The sequence below is a fragment of the Miscanthus floridulus genome, chromosome 1, assembly GCF_019320115.1.
Source record: "Miscanthus floridulus cultivar M001 chromosome 1, ASM1932011v1, whole genome shotgun sequence".
NCBI classification, from domain to species: domain Eukaryota; kingdom Viridiplantae; phylum Streptophyta; class Magnoliopsida; order Poales; family Poaceae; genus Miscanthus; species Miscanthus floridulus.
In genome coordinates, this window is record NC_089580.1 from 177,800,585 (window position 1) to 177,822,500 (window position 21,916).

General features: G+C 44.5%; 2 protein-coding genes across 2 annotated transcripts; one reads left to right on the forward strand and one right to left on the reverse strand.

Annotated features, from left to right (window-relative positions):
- Positions 1-531: 531 nt before the first annotated feature.
- On the reverse strand, positions 532-1,708 carry LOC136467582 (uncharacterized). Its single transcript, XM_066466344.1, has 3 exons — positions 1,591-1,708; positions 979-1,524; positions 532-821 (listed from the first exon to the last, which is right to left on the reverse strand). Exons 1-3 carry the CDS (start codon positions 1,706-1,708, stop codon positions 532-534), a joined length of 954 nt encoding a protein of 317 aa, XP_066322441.1.
- A 10,014-nt stretch (positions 1,709-11,722) lies between these two features.
- Positions 11,723-21,616, forward strand: LOC136503505 (probable E3 ubiquitin-protein ligase ARI2). The gene is made up of 7 exons (XM_066498564.1): positions 11,723-12,177; positions 12,281-12,313; positions 12,440-12,716; positions 13,398-13,878; positions 20,086-20,634; positions 20,714-20,886; positions 21,012-21,616. Exons 1-7 carry the CDS (start codon positions 12,004-12,006, stop codon positions 21,164-21,166), a joined length of 1,842 nt encoding a protein of 613 aa, XP_066354661.1. The 5' UTR covers positions 11,723-12,003; the 3' UTR covers positions 21,167-21,616.
- The last annotated feature ends 300 nt before the right edge of the window (positions 21,617-21,916 follow it).

Sequence of the window (21,916 nt, forward strand, 5' to 3'; positions counted from 1 at the left end):
ATGTCTGCACAAAGAGGGAGAACAAGTCAAGAAAGATGAACTTGTCTGATTAAAATCAAATTTAAAACCAAGATAGGTTTGACAAAAGAAGGTGGCATCACCATTGAAAGCGCCACTACTGGAGGCGCCACCTCAAGAATCCTCATCTTTAAGAGCAAACTGAGGTAAGCATGGGATAAGAGATGGCCAGCCTCCAGCAACAACAGCAACAACAAAATTTAAATTGGAGGCTCTATTCCAGCACCTTCACATTCGGCAACCTCGTTGAGCAACCATGCCAATAACTAGCTTGGGGGAGGAGCATCCACTGTGTATCCAACTAAGTATCTATTTTCCCTTATTATTTTTACTATTCTTAGTTCACTTTATATATCTAAAAGAAAGATGAATAACTAAAACAGTATCCGTGCGTTTGCGAATTTATCTATGTGCGTTTAAAAATACCAACAGTGATAATGAGTGGTGGATGGCGATGTTTGTGGCTCCCTTCTTCTTCTTCTCATCATCACTTGAGTCACTATCATTTGACTCTCACTCTTCATCAAGATGAGCTTCACCTCTCTTCATGCCTTTGTTCTTCTTGTCTTCATCCTTGTCATGCTTGTGCTTCTTCTTCTCATTAGGACAATCGGCTATGAAGTGACTAGTTTGACCACACCCATAGCAAAACATCTTCTTACCATCACCATAGGTCTTGCGGTTGCTCTTCTTCTTCATAAATTTTCTAAGATTCCTAATCACAAATGCAACCTCCGCATCAGAATCTTCTTCTTCACTTGAGGAATCATCCTTCACTTTCTTATTTTTCTCTTGACTTGAACCTTGAACTTCATGTTGCTAAGTTGCTTTAAGGATTGCACTCTTGTTGTATCCCATTGTATTAGGATTTTAATTGTGAGCATTGATTGTACTTTCTTATTCCTAACTCATGATGCTTAAGCTTTGAAAGAACTTCTTAGGGTGTCATCTCATCATAACCGGGCCTTTCCATGACCATGGACGTTAGCATGTTGTTCTTGGCTCTATGAGTTCTCAACATCTTCCTAGCAATGTTGTTGTCATCCCATTCGGTGTTTCCAAGAGCTCTTATGCGGTTGACCAATGCCATAAGCCTATCAAACATTGCTTGAGCCGTTTCACCTTGTAAGAACACAAATCTTTCCAATTCACCATGAAGTAGCTCAATGTTACCTTTTCTCATGCTCTTGTCCCCTTCAAATGATGTTCTCAAAGCTTCCCAAATTTGCTTAGCACTTTCTATTCCATTCACTTTGTTGAACTCATTCGAACCCAAACTTGAGACAAGCAAGGACACGGCTTGTGCATTTTGATGGAGGTCGAATGCTTCTTCTAGAGTTATCTCTCTATCTTCATCGATAGGAATCATCACACCAACATCCACAACTTCCCAAAGTCTTACGGTGATGAGGTGCATCTTCATCTTGTAAGCCCAATCGATGTATCTTGTTCCATCAAAGTAAGGTAGCTTGCCAAGGTTGACGGAAAGAGAATGTAGAGGTGGACCTTTGATGAGTTATCCATAGTCGAAGCCCATGTTTGAATACATTCCCTTTCCATGAGCATGCTTGCCTGCTCCAATTTCATTTGCGGTGTCTTTGGTTGCATCATTCTTGCCACTTATAGCATCTTCAACCTTGTTGCTCAACTCTTCCTTCATCTTACTCATCTCATCTTGCATCTTCTTCATTTTATCTTGGAAAAAGCTTTGCTTGCTCGGCAATCAACTCCTTTGTAATTTGCTTGGCCATCTTGGTGGCATCAGCTTGCATCTTTTCGGTGTCCGACATTATTTCTTCTTACCCGGTGAAGCATTAAAAGAAGACCTTGCTCTGATACCAATTGAAAGGATCTAACAATGCCTAGAGGGGGGGGTGAATAGGCGTATCTAAAAATTTACTACAAATGCTAAGTTCAAATTTATCAGCCACTGTAGGAAGTCCCGGCAGTTTGGGTCAAAATTCCTGACGTCGTCAGAAGTTTCGGCATAAACTGTCAGAAGTCCCGACGCCTAAATGAACTACAAAAGCAGTGCCAAATATAACTTTACAGATAAATAATCTTACAACCCCACTTCCTAGTGGTTTGATGTAGATGTTGGGTCACTCCTTTGACGCCAAAATGCCTCCAAATTGTAGAACGAGTCCAAACCCTAAAATAAAGTTTGGGAGAGAGAAAGACAAATAAATACAAGTAATCTCGAGCAAACACAACAACAACAAGCACGTGGGACACAAGGATTTATCTTGAGGTTCGGTAACCCCACAAAGGAGCTCCTACGTCCTCGTTGTTGAGCTGACCACAAAGGTCAGAGTCTCTTTCACCTCCTTGCCTCTCTCAAAGCAACCACAAAGTTCACTTGAGATTTTCACTAAGAAATCAAGGGTAATATAAACTTTTCAAGGCTCTTCCATAAGATGGAAGCTCTTGGGCAATGCCTAGCCGGCTAGAGGCAAAGCTCCAAGAGTAATAGACGCAAATCCAACTAGCTTGATGAAGAAATCAAGTGCTCAAGCTTGCCAAAGTGATTTTCTCACTCAATCCACTCTCCTATCACTCAAATCCTTGGGGAATCGAAGTTAGGAGCAAAGGGAAGAGGAGAGGGAAGCCTTGAATGCTTGGAAGTAGATTTGGATGAAGGTTGGTGACAGTGAATGAGTGGGTAACGGTTAGAAGAGAGGATAGAGCTATTTATACTCATAGTAGAGATCTAAGCATTTAGATCTACATCGGAAGTTTTGGCATAGATCTCGGGACTTCCGACCTCTAAAGAAAACACTATTCATAGCTAGGTCAAAGTCGCTACGAGCAAGTCAATGTTGGAACTCCTGGCATATGTCGGGACTTCCGATGGTCGGGACTCCCAACGTACGTCGGGACTTTCGACGAGTGCACATAGTAGGACAGCGAAGTGTCCAGGTGTCAGGACTCTCAACCTAAGTTGGGACTTCCAACTCACGTTGGGACTTTCGAGGGCCACAATCAGTGCGCAGGCTAAGTGACTGGGCATCGAGACTTCCGACCTCAGTCGGGACTTTCGACACCAAAAGTCTCAAAAATATTCTACGTGCCCGTGAAGTGCTAGAGTGTCTCTCTTTTGAGTTTATTTTTATACTTGAGCACTCTATCTTCCTTAGACCACCTAAATTTGTATCCCTCTTAATAGTGCGGCAAACCTGAACTCAAAAGCATGAAATTTAAACTTGAAGAGCATTTTGAGTTTGTCCGCCATTTGTACTTGAAGAATTTGAGGGATACCATTTCATCTTTATCAATTCCTTGAATCTTTAATGGGACTAATAACGGTGACATATCTCATTAAAAACATATTAGTCCCTAATTTGGATGTCATCAATACACCAAAACCCACATAGGGGGCAAATGCACTTTCAGTAGGGCTTGTGTACATGTGTTCATAGGGGTGAGTATGCGTGCGTGTTATGAGCGTCTGCGTTGTACTGTGTAATAATTCTAAAAAATACAAAATCCTAATGTGCACCACACCTATGGTTTTCATTGGTGATGTCTTTTGTCAAAAACTCTACACACTGTAGGATTTAGGGCCTTATTGGTTGGCTTCCAAAAGATTTAGCAAGCCATGATTTTGGCTATTGTTTAGTTTGCTACTAAAACTTGTCAATCTCTCACATTTGGCTCCCATGGCAAATTTTTTACCTAACTTTGGCTTGCCAAATCCTTGGCATGGCAAATTTTGCCTGCAAACCAATCATGCCCTTATACTCTTAGAAGTATTTAAAACTTCGGTAAAGACTGAATTATAAGAAAAGGACAAATTGGCTCAGAACATCTGAGAAAAATGAACAACCCATAGAGGCCCACTAACAAGGAGCATGCAGACCATGATGGCTAGTGATTTTGTTCCTCTAGTCATTTGTAAAAAAATCTTTGTGGCCTCACATACTCTGTCAATAGTCAAGTGATTTTTTTGTTTTGTTTCGTCTCAAATTTCTTCTCATCCAATAGAAATATGTCTTGCCATCATCTCTATTTTGGACTTTTGCCTCATCGCTATTGTTTAGTTAGATGTTTATCTCCCATTTTTTTCCTTAATCATAAGCATTCAACATCTGACCCATTCATAAAAAGTCAGTGCAAAGTGCATATAAATTGAGAAATTATTCCTGACAAAGTTATCTAATTGAGCTGAAATTTAAGACAACCTGCGTGATGGGCTGAAGTGAGAAGCAAACATATACCACAACATATCAGAAACATACTCCAGATGAAACAAAACAAAACATAAAAAATATATAAGTAGTAATGGCAGCACTTTGCACTAGGAAATGGCCGGAAAAAAAAGCCCAAAAGAAAGATAAAACCCACAAGGAAAACAAGGCAGAAGGCACACATTGTGGCAGAACCTCCTAAGGAATTGGGCCCACATGCACCTATCGTTGTCTTAATAGACCTCGGATAGCATACACGAGTTCCCAACAACTCAACAGGTCTATCGGGTGTCCTCGGAAGACCCGAATCATCCACGATTTTCTTTTTAAACAGGATTCCAATCACAAACATTGCAGATTACAACAGTTTATTCAAATATATACCAGAGTAAAAGATAACGGAAGTCTTAAGATAACAGTTACAAACTAGTTGTTTTCAAACTTACAATACCATAAGTGTCATACAACCATAGTAGCGGGATAATATTATATTAACTTTATTTATCATACAAACTAGTGCCTTGTCCAAAGGCCATTCATCACTCCTCATCGTCATTGACATCAAACACAAACATGCAGCAGTGACCAAAACAAGCCTGCGCATGCAACTCACCTGCAACAAGGGTTAACAAACCCTGAGTATAAAGGTACTCAACAAGACTAACCCGACGTAACGGGGTGTAAGACTTTTAGAGATGCAGGGGTTTGGGCCAAGGTAAGGATGTAGCAAGATTCAAAAGTTCTTTGCCAAAAGCTTACTATTCTTCATTCTATTTTCAAGTTTTACCCCTAAGTTCTTTTAGTTCATTACCTTAACTAAATGTACATTTCCCATATTCCAATCCTTCTCATTCCATTCTTTTCTCATATTTTAGTAATTCACCAGTCTTGCATTGCTTCTGTAATGAATCGAGTCTCCATATCCACGGAGCACCGGCAATTCGAATTGATTCAAGTTCCAGCTAGGGATTCCTTATCACACGACATATGTAGAACTTAATCTTGCATATATCAACCTCGCTACCAGATCCTCCTATACTAAGCCATTTCCATGCCACCCGAGAGCACAGCACACCTCAAATCTGGCCACATTCCAGCCACGAGGGTACACGCTACTCCCACCATCTCTCTACTCCTAGTGCGTGGGCATTCGTCTTAGTATCAGATTAGCCAAAGTAGGCTTACCGGAGTATGTGACTAGTACTACAAAGTGTCTTGTTCAGAAGATCCACAATGAGTGGCCTTTAAGCGACATAGCTGGCAACATTACCCAACATTCAAGATAAGTCACCCGACTAGTCTCTAGTTCATTCTACCTTCTTTCTTTCTTTGGCTAGTATGCCATCTTTGATTGTATCGAAACTTTTACTTTGAAAGCCTATCATAAAGCATACTAAGCATTCTACGCCTTTGTAAATGAAAACATCTTCAATGATGGTAAATAATTATCAAGGTAGACAATGCATCAAATAGGTAACATTTGAATTAATCAACTTAATGCAATAAGTAACATAGGTGATAAACTTTTCAAAGTAACAAGGTAATGGTTTAAAGCATAAACCGGGGCTTGCCTTCGTTGACAATCGCAGGTTCCGGATCAGTATCACGATTATCGAATCCCGTGACAACCGGAGATTCTTTCAGAACTTGTTCAACTAGAATCGTTTCGCTCTCGAATTCTACACAAAATGATAACATATGCTTTAACATGATGATAACGTAAACATGATGCTTTCACAATACATGAAATGTAAAAACACCCCGAATACGATTTTCCTTCACGGTACAGTTACAAGCCAACAAAACCAACTTGCAATCCTACCGTCAAGAACCATACATGTGACTTCACCAAATGAATCTTGAAACTCTACTAGTCACAAAACATGACCAAAACAAGATTCAACACTAATCAAACACTTAGGGTTTGCTTTTATTTATTTTTGAATTAATTTGGAAATAAGCCCAAAAATGAACTTGTTCCAAATGACCTAAAAATTTTATGTAAGCTTCCTTATGACAAATTAGTGTACCAAGACAAATTTCATAATTTTTGGAATTATACAGTGACCTACAAAAATCATGGAAATTGCATTTATCAATTAATGGACTGAATATTTGAACATTAAAAATTTATTCAAATTTCAAGTTTCAAATTTTTAAACCATACTAGAACATGTACAGAAGCTACACACAAAATTTCAGAATTTTTGGAGCTATGATGAATTTCCTACAAATTACCAAAGTTTCAGCACTATTCACAATTTCAGAAAATACAAAATCGCACTGTTCTTCTTCCTTTCTCGCACTAATAGGCTGACCCCACTCGTTAGTGACTCGTACAGTTCACGGCGGCGCTGCCCTCACTGGCCGGCCCCAAAATGCGCCGACGGTGACGCTCCGGCGAGGCAGACCGTACCCAAATGACCTACACACTCCTACGAACTCATCCCAGCCCTCAGATCGGCAGAAGGCACACCGGAGAAGGCTTCACGCTGGTCATGGCGGCTCGAGCACGACGGCTCACGGCATAACCCCAGTAAGAATGCGGTAGAGTCAAAAGCGAAGTGAACATCACATTCAGTAGCTCACCATGGTCACGCCGGTGGGCTTGGTGAAGGCGGAGACGGTCTAGAATGGCCTGGCCATGTCGAGGCGATGGTGGCGGAGCTTCGGCCGGGCTCAGGGAAGAAGCTGTTGCACCGGGCGACTCTGGCCAACTCAAGCGGCGTGAGCAAGTCGTAGAGAAGCGCAAGACTGAGGCGATCGTGTTGGCGTAGCTGGGCACGACGGAGACTGCTCGACGATGGCTACGGCGAGCGGCGGAGCTAGCTGGCGGCGGAGCAGAGCAGAAGGGGAAAACAGGGACGACGGCGGCGACTGCTGCTATTTATAGCCAGGAAGGGACTGCCCGGTGACGACAGCGCACGGACGGACCCACCACGGCACCAGTTGCATGTCAAGGCGTGAGGAAGCGGTGAAATCTGATCGGCGGCGACATCCGCGTGGCGCTGGCGGCAAGCAGAGAGGTGGATTTTGATTTTTGAAATATTTACAGAACTGCCACTGAGTCCATTTTTCAAATTACTCTCAAATTTTCTAAAGAAGTTGAAAATCTCCAAAAATGAAAGTTGTTCAATTTTTCAAACTCTACAACTTTGCTTCTAGGAATATTTTCAAATTCTGCGTCCATTTTGAAATTTGAATTTGGGGTGCATTTGAGCATTTGAATCATTTCAAAATTACTCCAAATTTTATATGTAAACTTGAAAAACTTTGAATACCAAAGTTGATCTACATAAAATAATCTCCAACTTTGCTTTTTGCCTCAACCCCAAATTCCACATGGATTTTGAATTAGTCAAAAGGGGCAAAAAGGACTTTTATAATTTGAATTTGAATTCAAATTTGATTTGTCTTCCTTTTACTTAAATTTTGATTTTTGACCAGTAACATGGCCCATTAGGGTTATTCGAGTCAAATGACACATGACCTCACATGATCACATGAATTTTGACCCTTGTAGTCATGATCTTTATTTAGGATTTTGAATCACATCACATGAAATAACAACATTATGAAATAAACCTTATTTAGTGAATGCATTCAAAACTTTATACTATATGAATGCTTTACAATGCATATGATGACATGTCAAATTTTAGTGCTAGGTCAAAACACCAGAGGTGTTACACACATAGTAAGCCTAGTAGTATCTCTATCTCTTCTCTACAACTAAAATATACGGATTGTCAACATCTACTCGATAGCACCAAAACCACCATGCGATCCATGACTACTCGGTGTAGAAAAAGAAATTTTGGCAAACCCCTCACCATGCAGGCAGACAATCACATGGAAAAAAAATCCAACCCGTGCATGGAAGGAAAGAGCCAAATCAAGGGGAATTACCCTTCAATCACGCGATCATACGCGTTTGACCCTGCATACACGCCCGACGGAAGCCTCGCGCGATCACTGTTGCCTCGCCCATCAACAGATGCCACGACTAATTAGGAAACGGATTGCCTTCCTTCTCTCGCTAACATCAATCACAACATTTTTTCTCCACAAAGACCACACTAATTAGGAGATAGGAGATCACAACTAATTAGGAAACAGATTGTCTTTCCTTTGATCTCATGATGGCATCAATCATAGCATTATTGCTCCTGAAGGCTAAAGCTCTGCTCACGTAGTTGTCAATCGCGCCTTAGCTCATCCACCCATCATTCCAATCGGCATCTACACACCCAACACGACACCAGCCAACCATGTACCGAACACGAGCAACGATATCATAGTCCCCACCGTTCAAATCAAAGCTTACCCCGACAATAGGAAGCAGCCGACGTGAGCATTCAATTGCCTTCACCGTTTCGGTCTGCTAGCTAATTGGCTAGCCCTCCATGAGGAACAAGGCCAGCATCATCTACATCTACATAAGGTTGGTCCCTTTCTTGCGTATTCCCATGATAGGTTACATGGTAGCCGAAGTTGGCGCCTTCACTGGCACCGTTTAGATCGGTGTCGGTGATAGCCTCTTGCTGTCTCCGGGGCCTGTAGCCTGCGCTCGCTCTAGAGGAGGAATCGGCGGCGCTGAGCTCATGCACCGCAGCACCGGTGCCACCACGCTCTGCTGTCCTTGGTGGCCGTTGGGCTCTTCTTCCATACTATTCTAGCATGATCTTGTTCTCCTATTGTTGTGTTTATTATATAGCTGCACGTCTCATTCCTGCTGCTTTCTTTTACACCATGGGGGAAGAAGCCCTTGCATTGCATAAGCATTAGTCTGATGCATGTCATACATCAGTCTCTGTGTTTTATTTAGACTGGTCATACATCTAAATTATATTTTTGCTGAATATCCATAAGTTTGTGATGCTTAAGTTTCTTGTATACTTGTACTATCTAAAAGGAATAAAAGATGCAACCTATTCAACACCAAGTTTGCGAGATTGATTGGTCTTTAAGGAACTCTTCATAGTTCATAACATCAATGGTGGTTGTTCATTTAATCATTATTAATGGATGACAGCTGCCATGGTTCCTGTACAAAATCCAACAATAGGTGTGTGAGATTTTGCATATAGAGCGAGGAACCAGCTTTTAAGTTTATGAGGTTTCATAGTGCTTTAGCAACATGAGTACCTCCCTGGTGTAAAAGAACTACCAGCCCAGCATCTGTATTTTCAATATTTTTACCTTTTAATGATAAATTTATTGTCATGTTTGATTTTATCACTAACTCATTGTGTTTTTTCCATGGTCAGATCATTTGTTCTCTAAGATTGTAGATTTTCTTACTAAGCAACCAATTAGCCAGATTTGTTCTCCCTAGGTGCTTGTAATCTTGGGTCGATCATCCGAATGCCCTCGAGCTCACACAATCTGATCATCAAGAGTAAGGGTTTTGGCCTTCTGGGTCTTGGGCTTTCACATCGTATATGGGATTAAAACCTGAATAACTATGAATAGGCCGATCAACTTGGGCATTGGCTCGATTGGCTTTAAGATCTTGCAACAAAGCGCAATGGCCGAGCATTGTTTATGGGCAGATCCTAAGTGAGGGCATGACTGTAGAAGATGTTACTGTAATAAAGATAGGAGGGAGAAGGCGTCAATAGAGCGATGGCAAGGTAGGTAGATTGACCAAGATCTTTAATGGATAGTTGTATGCAAACGTGCGATTGTTGTAGTATAAAACTGACTGTTATAGCATAACTAGGTCCTTACAATATACATCAAAACTTCAATTATGTGCTAATTGTTTAAACTTTGTGAAGACTCGTGTAACAGTGACTATGGCTGCAAAAACAAAATGTTGCGAGCATCACACTCAAAGTATCACTTTTTAGTAATGCTCCCTCCATATTGTTTTATAAGGCACACAACATTCAAACATTAACATCTTTGATCAATAACTTTAAAAAAATTTAACTATCAATTGTAAAACAAACTTGATACGATTAGATTTATATCAAATGTACTATATATCCAATTATCAAAAGTTTATAAGCAGCTAAACAATATAATATAATAGATTGTGTCATGTCAAGCTATGGAGTACAAGCATAAACAATCTAAGCTAAAACAGAGGTAGTAATACAACACACGTTTAAACTAAAATTATTGTGGTTATTTTGTTCCCGTTGCACTTGCAACGCACAGGCATGTACCTAGTAAAGCAAAAAGGCTGAACTGTGAGCAATATTAAGCATACAAATTTGATTTTACTGAGTAACAGACACAAATGAGATTATAATTTTCTCCGAATCACATTACATAGGCATGTACTCGTATATGTACACAACTATCCCTATACACGCACACATATACATCCTATTAATATGAATACCTCAGAAAGACTAAAATTAAGCAGTTAGACCTTGAGATTAATAAAGTCATCATAGTCACCTGCTATTGAAAGAACAACGCTAGTAAATTCAGAAAAATATGAGCACCTACATCAAATCGAGGATTTGAACTTGTGTGGACAGAAACCCAATAAGATTTTGATTCTATAATTCGGTATACATATAAAGCAAATTCATTAATTCAACAATTTGCAAGAAAGTTGCCATTGTTATATACAAATTCTATTGACGACAACATATATTATTTGAAAAAAAACGTTTCTCAACTTTGTAAGTCGACCATAAAACCGTTAACCAGATGTTTATTTTTTGAGCTGGAATAAGAAATTATGTCTACCATGTGAGTTAAGTAAATATGAATCCACTATACAATACTACCTCTCTCCCTTAGAAAAATATATCTATAGATTTAATTTAAGTAAAACTCTTAAGTTAGTTAAGTTTATAAAAAATAGTATCGGCATTTATATGACTTAAAATATATACTAAAAATATATTTATTGAGAATTTTAGTGAGGTTTATTTAGTATAATAAGGGTCTGTTCAGGTACCCATGGTCTATAGTTGTGCCTAAAATTTAGTTAATCTCACAAAAAAGACAGTGAGCTAAATTAGTTTAAAGTTTAGTCCGTAACCTTAGTCTGCTAAATCGTAGACCATAAAATCTAACTGCCTTTAAATATTTATAAATTTCTCCTCCACCAGACTCAGATCACTGTAGATCAGCAGTACCGGGTACCGGATCCACGATGAACAGTGCTCGGTTCTGCGACAAAACAGTGCCAAACCCCATAAGGAACAGTGCCAACCCGATAAAGAACAATGCCAACCCAATACGAAACAGTACAAACCCAATACGGAACAATATACACTCTTTATGAAACAGTGCACACCCGTTCCATCTTTTTTTCCCCTTTTTTTTCCCGCCCTCCTTCCCACGCAAAGCGTGGGCACCCACGCTAGTTTATATGTAAGTTTGGCAAACTTAATATGATTTGATTTAGCACCATTCTGTAATCGTTGATGAATGGATTATAATAAATACTAAATAGTAAATGAAATGGTATCCCGTAGGTTAAGGTTTTACATTCACCTCCCTTCATTTTCTCACATGTATCACAGTAGGCCGCATTACATCAGCCCAGCCTTCCCCAATTCCGGCCACACCCACACCCGCTACGCCTGCGCCGCCGCCTCCCCTTCTCTTCTCTTCCCGTGCAACTGTGCAAGCTTCACAGTCGCCAGCTCCCCCTCCCTCCGCGCCGCGCCCGCTTCCGCGCCGCGATTCCTCTATCCCCGCCTTCCCCGTCCGCGCCGGCTGTTGCACCTGACCCAATCCGCCAATCTGTTCCCCTCTTCCGTGCGAGGGGTACTATCACCGCCGGCCGTTTTGATTCGGGTTCTGATCGGATCAGCGTCGGCAGATGGGTCGCGACGCCGAGGGGACCTCGCCGCCGGTGTCCTCGTCGGAATTGGAGCAGGAAGAAGAAGACGACGACTGCTACCTGAGCGATCAGGAGGACGATGCCCTAGAAGAGTCCGTCCTCCAGGTCCTCGAGGACGAGCACCTCGAGGACTGCCATTGGTCCGCCTCATCCGTGCGTGTCCTATCCTGATTTTGTCCTCCGCATCTGTCTCCGTCGTGAGACCACCCTCAGCTGCTTCCTCTTCCTGACGCATTCCTTCTTTGCTTGGTTGCAGGTGATTACCAAGGAATCCCTCTTGGCGGCGCAGGTGACTGCGGGGGCTCTCCCCCATTCGGTTTCTACACTACACGCTATTTCTGATACTGATGCTTACTTTCATCTTTTTTTTTCTTCTCAATTCCATTTTGTGGTTTGGGCATTTGTGGGATTGCAGAGAGAGGATCTTAGGAAGGTGATGGAACTGCTAGGGTTGAGGGAGCACCATGCCCGGACGCTCCTCATCCACTACCGCTGGGACGTGGAGAGGATTTTCGAGCTTCTCGATCAGAAGGGCAGGGATAGGCTCTTCTTGGAGGCCGGTATTCCTCTTCAGTACACCAATAATGCTGGCACAACCTCCTCGGCGGAGGTGACCTGCAATGTTTGTTATGATGATGTGCCACCCTCGGCTGCCTCCGAGATGGACTGTGGCCACAGTTACTGCAATGATTGTGAGTAATGTCTGTTTAGGTTGGCTCAGATGATTCCGCATTTTCATCTTTTGCATGTTCCAGTTAATATATTCTGGTAGAGAAATGGTGTAATGCATTGTTTGTAGGGTGTTTGTAACAAAGAAATACTGAAGAATGACACCTCTTAACCACTATTCTTTCTAACAGTTTTGGCTCTTGTCTATTAGAACTTGCAAGATCTGTTTGGTATTCAGAAGCTGCTTTGTCTGCTAACAGCTTTCAATCCTCATATATTATCAATAAAATAGTTCAATATTGTTTCTTCCTTTAGCTCTGTATAACTGTATTGTATCATTTTGGGCCTTTGGGGCATTTGTATCTGTATGTCATGCATGAAACTGGCCTTGTGATTTTGGAGCTACTGATAACTGTTGCATGTATAGTAATAACATACTTTTGCTTCAAATCATTTCATATGTGTCGATTCATACACACCCATCATATATTTTATTTTAAAATCAATCTAGAGTGGGCTTTTTAATTCTATCGTTATATTTTTTATGTTTACACGAATCATATTATTTTTTCTTCCTACCCCTTACCACCAGTCCACCACCACAAACATAGAGGACAAAACAGAGAACAGCCTTTCTATGAATGATCTTTTGCTGCACCTAGTTTCTTCCTGGATAGCTACTAACTTTCCTGTCCCTCTCCTAGGTTGGACTGAATATTTCATTGTGAAAATAAATGAGGGTCAGAGCCGGCGTGTCAGATGCATGGCTCCAAAGTGCAATGCTATTTGTGATGAAGCAATAATTCGAAAACTAGTCATTGCGAGACACCCAGATATCGCAGAACGCTTTGAAAGATTTTTACTGGAATCATATATTGAGGATAATGATACAGTCAAGTGGTGCCCAAGCACACCACATTGTGGAAATGCTATACGCGTCAAAGGCGATATTTATTGTGAGGTGGAATGCACATGTGGATGCCAGTTTTGTTTTAATTGCTCCTTACAAGCACACTCACCGTGTTCCTGCTTGATGTGGGAGCTCTGGATCAAGAAATGCCGTGATGAATCAGAAACAGTGAATTGGATAACAGTAAATACTAAGCCCTGTCCCAAGTGTCACAAACCTGTGGAGAAGAATGGTGGCTGCAACCTGGTTGCATGTATATGTGGACAAGCATTCTGGTTAGATCTATGCTTCTTCATCTTGTTCCATTTCCAATTCATACAGTTGAAGTTGATTAACCCAATATTAGCATTCTTTGTATGATGAAATTTTCCACTTGATTGTTCTTTTGGTCTTGGCCATACAACACTGTTTTCTTGATCTCCTAGTTTTTCTCCTTTATATCATCATTATAATTTAGATTAGCCGTTGTATACTTCTACATGGCGTGGTCACAATTTCATATATCTAGTTAGAGGATGTTTCGTTAAAGAATCTGGTAAATCTACCTCCTTGTATCAAAATCTGGGAGGCAATTCATGCACAGGTTATTAGGTTGTCTTTTATGGAATATTCAGACAGACATATTAAGTTAACTGTTGCCAAGGGCACATGTTATGATGTCAGTCTTTTTATCTAAACCACAAGCATATAATTTAGGACTGATTGGTGAATTGCCTATGAGATGATTGTTGTGTCAATATTGGTACATATACATATAAATATATTTTAGTACCTTAGTCTTAGTATTGGTTGCTCTTTTCCATGCTCTTTTTTTTGCAAGAATAAGATATTTGTAATTTGTAAATCTAATTTCTTTTGGTTAGAGACAATCATTTAAATTTGCTACATAAAATTAGTTGCTAGTGGTGTGAATGATTCCAGTATTTTGCTTGTAGTATAATACACAACTTGACAGAAACATATGTGTGGCTGGTCTTAATGGTGTATGCTAAATACTCTTTCTCTTGATTATAGGATGAGCATATAACACTTAGGCCTTTTCCCCAAGGGGATTGAGGGGGAAATGAACTAATATCCCCTCACCCATGTGGCAGATGTTGGTCGCAGTAAGCTTACCAGCACACACACACTCACTCACTATGGCTAGAGGTAGAAGAAGGGGTGAGCACAGGCACACACACAGCACAAGCATCAGCGTTGGCCAGAGCTCTGCTCTTTTGGTTTGTGGCAACTGAACTGCCTGTTTTCATTGCATAGAGGTAGAGTATATACAACTCATGTACCAACTATAAGGTACACATGAGCGTGGCTGAGTACAGCTCCAACTACTCCTAGTACTAGCAGTACAATTCCTACCTCAGCCCACTACTAAGACATGGCTGATGTATTAGCTACCAACTAATGTACCAGTTGTGGCCTATTGCCCTACTGCTACAGCAACTAGGACAACAGAGAATGACCTATTGCCAAATCTGTTGTGCAGCAAACAAAGAGTGAGAGGTCAGCAGTAGATTATGTCTTACAATTCTTCCTCTAATCCTGCTGCTAACCAAAAGCCTTGACCTCATCCATGCTAATCATCTTCCTCAGCTTCATGAACCGCAGGCGCCCAAATGACTTGGTGAGGATGTCAGCGAGCTGTCTGCCGGTCTCGACAAACTCGATGACGATCTGCCCTCCATCGACGTAGTCCCGGAGGAAGTGGAACTTGATGTCGATGTGCTTGCTCCGATCGTGGAGGACATGATTCTTGGCGAGGGCGATGGCGGGCTGATTGTCCACCATCAGAGCTGACGGGTGAGCTTCCTCGCCGGTCAGCTCCCCCAGCAGCCAGTTCAACCAGATAGCCTGGCACGCCGCCGTGGCCGCTGCAACGTACCCCGCCTCACACGTCGACATCGCCACAATCTTCTGCTTCAGCGATTGCCAGGCGATGGGGGCTGCTCCAAGGAGGACAAGGACACCAGAGGTGCTCCGTCGCCCGCCATGTCTGCGTCGCTGAAAACAGTGAGCTCCGGCTCACCTTCCTTTACCTTGGGGGGTGCCTCACTGAAGACCGTGAGCCGCAACCCACCCTTGCCGCCGCTCTTGGGGAAGACGATCGCTTGATCGAGCGTCCCCTTGACGTAGGGCAACAACCTTTTCACCGCCGTCCAGTGATCCTCACGCGGTTCCTCCATGAACCGACTAACATACCCGACCGCGAACGCGATGTCTGGCCGAGTATGCGTGAGGTAGCGCAGCCCGTCGACGATGCTCCGGTAGCGCGTTGCGCCCACCTTCGCCGCCATGCTGTGCTTGGATAGCTTCAGCCGCTGCTCCATTGGAGTTGCGCACGGCTTGCACTCCACCATGCCGCTGCGCTTCAGTAGCTTCTTCGCATAGGCGCGCTGGCCCAGGGAGATGTGCTCCTTCCCCTGCCTCACCTCAATGCTGAGGTAGTAGGAGAGCGTGCCAAGATCGCTCATTTTGAAACGAGCAGCCATCTCGCGCTTGAAGCCGTCAATGTCCTCCGCCCGCGCTTCAATGACGATCAAGTCGTCCACATACACGCCGACGACGAGCTCCTTCCCCCGTCGCCGTGTGTACAACGTGTGCTCTGTGGCGTAGCGAGTGAACCCAAGCTCGCCCAAGGTGGCGTCGAGCTTGGCGTTCCACGCCCGAGGGGCCTGCTGCAACCCGTAGAGCGTCTTGCGCAGCTTGAGCACCTTGTGCTCAGCGCCCTTGACGGCGAAGCCTGGAGCTTGCTTGATGAAGACCGTCTCCGCGAGCTCGCCTTTGAGGAACGCAGACTTGACGTCGAGGTGGTGGACGCGCCAATCCTTCGCTGCTGCCATGGCCAACAGCAAGCGAACGAACTCCATTCGCGCCACCGGAGGAAAGACTTTCTTGAAGTCGATGCCCTCGCGTTGCATGAAGCCACGGGCGACAAGCCGAGCTTTGTACTTGGCAATGGCGCCGCGCTCGTCCCGCTTCACCTTGTAGACCCACTTCAACCCGATCAGCTTGCAGCCCATCGGTGGATCCACCAGCTCCCATGTCCCATTGTCCTCGATCGCCCTCATCTCCTCCAACATCGCTTGGCGCCAATTGGCGTCGCGTTCAGCCACTGTGAACGTTGGCGGCTCCTCTGCGTTGACAAGGAGTAGTTCTGGGTCATCCAGAAGCCGGCTAACCAGCCCAGGTGCTCCCCTTTCGCCGACAAGGTTGTCCACATGCCCGAACCGAACTTCCTCGCCGTCATGGAAAGCATCCACGAACTCGTTGATGTCTGTGGGTTGTGATGCGAACTCCAGTGGGGGTGTCCCCTGTGCTGCCGTCGCAGGGGACTGTGGTGGAGGTGAATGCGCCGCTACTGGTGGAGACTGCTCTCTAGCAGCAGCCTGTTCTCCAGCGCCATTATCTCCTCCTCCTTGGATCACCAAGTGCTCGACAACAAATGTGCTGCTGACACCAACAGCTTCCCCGGCGCCTTGATCCTCCTAATCCCAAGCAGCCATCTCGTCGAACACTACATCCCTAGAGACCACCACCCTACCTCCCTTGGGATCATAGAGCCGATAGGCCTTGCTGCCCTCATAGCCCAACAGCACCATGGGCGTGCTTCTATCCTCCAGCTTGCCGAGGTGGGGGCTTTGTGTTCTTGTCATGGCCAACGCAGCCAAATGTCCTGAGGAAGGATATATTCGGCTTGCGTCCATGCCAAGCCTCGAACGACGTCTTGCTCTTCAGGGCCTTGGTGGGCGCTCGGTTGAGGATGAACACCGCCGTGGTCACCGTCTCTCCCTAGAACTCCGCCAACATCTTCGTAGCCTTCATCATCGACCTCGCCATGCCGACCACTGTCTGGTTGCGCCTCTCCACCACGCCATTCTGTTGCGGCGTGTACGGTGCGGTGTGGTGGCGCACCACACCTTGATCTGCGTAGTACGTTCAAACTCTACAGAGGTGAATTCGCCGCCGCGATCAGTCCACAGCACGCGCAGCTTCTTGCCGCTCTCCGCCTCCGCGCGCGCCTTGAACTTCTTGACCACTTCCGCTGCCTCGGTCTTGCTGGTCAGAAGCTATAGCCACATGAACCGGCTGCAGTCATCCACCAGCAAGATGAAGTACTTGCGCCCATCGGGCGTCGCCGGCGTGATCGGTCCGCAGAGGTCACCATGGACCAGTTCGAGGGCCTCTGTCGCGTGGTACTTCGCCGTCTTCGAGAATGGCAGCCTTCTTTGCTTCCCGGCCAGGCAACTGTCACACAGCTCGCATGCGTGCTCGATGTGAGGCAGCCCCCAGACCATTTTTTCCAGCTTGCCGAGGGCGTCGAAGCTGAGATGGCTATAGCGAGCGTGCCACAACCACGGCTCCTCCGTGCGCTGCGCAGCCAAGCAGATGGACATCTCCACCTTCAAGTCGAGTAGGTACAACCGGTTCCGGGACCTCTTCACCTTTTGGCAAGAAGCCGTTGCTCCCGGTCCCTGATCCTGAGGACGCCGTCCTTGATCAGCACCTCGCTGCCGCGCTCATCCAGCTGGCCAATGCTGATGATGCTTGAACGTAGCTGCGGGATGTAATATACATCCGTCAGTGCGTGGTGCTCGCCGTTCTGGCACCTGAAGATGATGGTGCCGCGCCCTCGGATCGCCACCCTTGAGCTGTCACTGAACTTCACCGTGCCGGTCATGTTACCGTCGAGCTCGGAGAAGGCTGTCTTGGAGCCCGTCATGTGGTTGTTGGCGCCGGAGTCCAGGTACCACCGCTGCTCCTGCTCACCACCCACACGTCCGAGATGGACTTGGACGTGCGGTTCGTCGAGGTTGACACCCTTCATAGCCTTCCCGTGCTCATCCACCGCCATCATCTCTCCCTTCTCCTTGGCCTCAACGTTGTGCAGTGCACAGAACGTCGCCATCAGGAGAGTGGTCTCATCATTATCATTAGCCTGTGCCAAATGAGCCTCAGCCTTCTTCTCCTGCTTGCGATTTGGGTACTCCTTTGCCCAATGTGCTGATGAGCGCTGGCAAGCGTTGGGGTCGATCTTCTTCTTCTTCTCTAAAGAAGCCTTGCTGCGACGCTTGCCATCGCCACCGCGGCTGGAGGAGGCTTCCCCGGACTTCTTCTCCTTCATCCGGGCAGCCCACTCCTCCTCTGTCAGCAGCAGCTTGCCGCTGTCCGTTGTTGCTGTGGCATGCTCCATGCGCTCGTCCACCACCCGCAGACAGCCTGTCACATCTTTAATGGTGAGGGTGGACAGGTCCAACATCGTCTCTATGGAGAGAGCGATCTGGATGTACTTCAAGGGCACAGAGTGGAGGTACTTGGAGACCGCCTCTTCTTCGTCGATGGTGATACCGTGGCTCCCCAGCTTGCTGATGAGTGACTGCAGGCGGAGGGAGAAGTCCTTCACCGACTCACCATTCTTGAACTTGAGGTTGTCGTACTCCTGCTTCAGCAGCTGGGCCGTCGCCTTCTTTTGCGCGATCAGAGCCAATGCGCATCGCTACAATGGTCTCCCACGCCTCCTTAGCGAACTTCTTCGCCCCCAACGGCTCCCGGTACTCCGCAGGCACAACAGCGAGGATGGCCTCCAGCGCTGACATGTCATCTTCTACTATGTCGGTGCCCTTGTCGATGGCGTTCTAGAGCCGTTGGGCTCTGAGCTTGACCTTCATGGTCACCGCCCACTCGCCATAGTTGGTGCGAGTCAGTTGTGGCCAAGTAGTGCCGTTGACCTCCCGCACTGTGCGCACGACGACCTCCTGTCGTGGCTGGACAGCCCCAGCAGCACTGCCGCCTCCCGCAGCTCCGCTGCTGTCGCCCGTCTCCGAGCCAGGTGCCATCGCCGACGATTAGTCCGGCGATGCAGGCGAACTTGTACGGCTCTGATGCCACTTGTTGGTCCCTCACTGCCCTGCATAGGTAAGTAGTAAGCTTACCAGCACACACACTCACTCACTATGGCTAGAGATAGAAGAAGGGGTGAGCACAGGCACACACACAGTACAAGCACCAGTGTTGGCCTGAACTGTCTGTTTTCATTGCATAGAGGTAGAGTATATACAACTCATGTACCAACTATAAGGTACACATGAGAATGGCTGAGTACAGCCCCAACTACTCCTAGTACTAGCAGTACAATTCCTACCTCAGCCCACTACCAAGACATGACTGATGTATTAGCTATCAACTAATGTAGCAGTGGTGGCCTATTGCCCTACTGCTACAGCAACTAGGACAACCGATAATGACCTATTGCCAAATCTGCTGTGCAGCAAACAAAGAGTGAGAGGAGGTCAGCAAGCAGATTATGTCATACAGCAGATAGTCAGAAAAGTTACATTAAGTGTCAAAATTAGTGTCCCATTGTGTTGTCTGATTGAGGTTGCCTTCTATTATTTTTTCTGTTCTAGATTTCATCCTCTTTTCCTTTCATGATTATGTTATCAATGTTATGTTACTTATATTTTGTTATGTGATACTATTGAATGCAGTTGGTTATGTGGGGGTGCCACAGGTAGAGATCACACATGGTCAAGTATTAGTGGCCACAGTTGTGGTCGGTTCACTGATGATCAGACTAAGAAGACAGAACAAGCAAGGCGAGACCTCTATAGATATATGCACTACCACAACAGATACAAGGCTCACACCGACTCTCTTAAGCAGGAAGCAAAGCTAAAGAATGAGATCCAGGGGAAGATATCCATTTCAGAAAATAAGGAGTCAAAGATAAAAGATTATTCTTGGGTCCTAAATGGGTTAAACAGGCTATTCAGATCAAGGCGTGTTCTTTCCTATTCGTATCCGTTTGCATTCTACATGTTTGGTGATGAGATTTTTAAGGATGAGATGACTCCTCAGGAAAGAGAAATGAAGCAGAATTTATTTGAGGATCAGCAACAACAATTAGAATTTAATGTTGAAAGACTATCTGGTTTCCTTGAGAAAGATTTTCAACTTTTTACTGATGACGAGGTCATGGATACAATGAAGCATGTCATCAATCTTTCCAATGTGGTTGATAAGCTCTGCAAACAAATGTAAGAACTCTTCTTGATAGTTTTTTTTTTCAGTTTGTAATTTCATATACAAATTATTATAGTAAGTACTCTTTTGCAGGTATCAGTGCATTGAGAATGATTTGTTATATCCTCTACGCACACCTCACAACATCGCTCCATACAAATCAAAGGGCCTTGACAGGGCCTCGGAGCTAAATATTAGTTGGGATTCTGCTGAACAAAGTTCACAGTCAACAAAATGTAGTCAGGATGAACACAGGAACCAACCAGGTATGCATAATAATGAATATGGTAATTTTATCGCATTTCCTTTATCCAGCTTACTGTCACACGAGAAGGAATACCTTTTATTATTTATTTATAGTTGCCGATGATTATTTCCATTTGCTGTGCAGCATCGACTATTCTGGGGAAGCGAACTGAGTTGCATGGCTCGAGTTCTGATAATAGGGGGCACCAATCTAACAAGCGAGAGAGGGTAGATGCTAATGGTGGTGGTGGTGCACTTTTTGATCTCAATGTGCCAGCTGAAGTGGTGGACAAGATCTGAAACTTCATTATCTGATGGGTGATGGCACATTCCTTTGAACTGTACAGCTGACTTAAGCTTCCTCACCAACATAAAGGAAAAATACTGTTCTTTTTGCTGCCTTACCACCATAGAGTACCTCCATGTCAAATTTTTACCCTGGTGCTAGGATCCCAGGATATATAGAGTAGCTTTTAAGTTATATGTTGCATTTCATGACATGATTTGAAGCCAATGTTCATAGTTCTGATAAAGCTAGTTCTACCCCTCAAGCAAGATGAGGATATTTTGGAATAGAACTTGATCATGCTTGTGTTGCAAATTCCAGATATAATGTATGCAGCATGAAGGGAATTGTTTGTTGACAAGAATGGGGGTTCTTATTTCCTGGGGAATGGGTGGTTATAGTGACAATGCAGACAATGTTATAAAACTGCTACTGATTCGTCGTACTAAATGTGCACTTTGTTTGTTGCAACTGCCAACTATCTTGCTCCAAAGGCGGGCAGGTTTCTAGGCTAGCTTTGTATTGGACCTGTGAAAATCTCGGTTTTCTGGGCATGCATGCCAGATTCTTATGGCTAACTGTATTTAACTGTAGCAGTGAGAGGAGCGGCAAGATGTCAATCAGGTACGTGTTGATAGTGTGTTCCTTAACTTCGTTTCTTCAGACTTCAAGGACCATCCGCTATCGCCCTTGCAATTCCAAATTGGAAGTTGTACTGTTTTTTTGTAGATAGATACATGACTTTTATTATGTATATCTAGACA

Excerpts from the sequence above, each read along its gene's own strand:
- LOC136467582 (XM_066466344.1), bottom strand. The coding sequence starts at position 1,708 with ATGAAGAAGATGCAAGATGAGATGAGTAAGATGAAGGAAGAGTTGAGC. Across the intron at positions 1,525-1,590 it reads CGCAAATGAAATTGGAGCAG|GTCCACCTCTACATTCTCTT; the intron begins GCAAGCATGCTC and ends AACTCATCAAAG. Across the intron at positions 822-978 it reads CATGGTCATGGAAAGGCCCG|GTTCAAGTCAAGAGAAAAAT; the intron begins GTTATGATGAGA and ends ATGAAGTTCAAG.
- LOC136503505 (XM_066498564.1), top strand. The coding sequence starts at position 12,004 with ATGGGTCGCGACGCCGAGGGGACCTCGCCGCCGGTGTCCTCGTCGGAA. Across the intron at positions 12,178-12,280 it reads GCCATTGGTCCGCCTCATCC|GTGATTACCAAGGAATCCCT; the intron begins GTGCGTGTCCTA and ends GCTTGGTTGCAG. Across the intron at positions 20,635-20,713 it reads GATAAGCTCTGCAAACAAAT|GTATCAGTGCATTGAGAATG; the intron begins GTAAGAACTCTT and ends ACTCTTTTGCAG.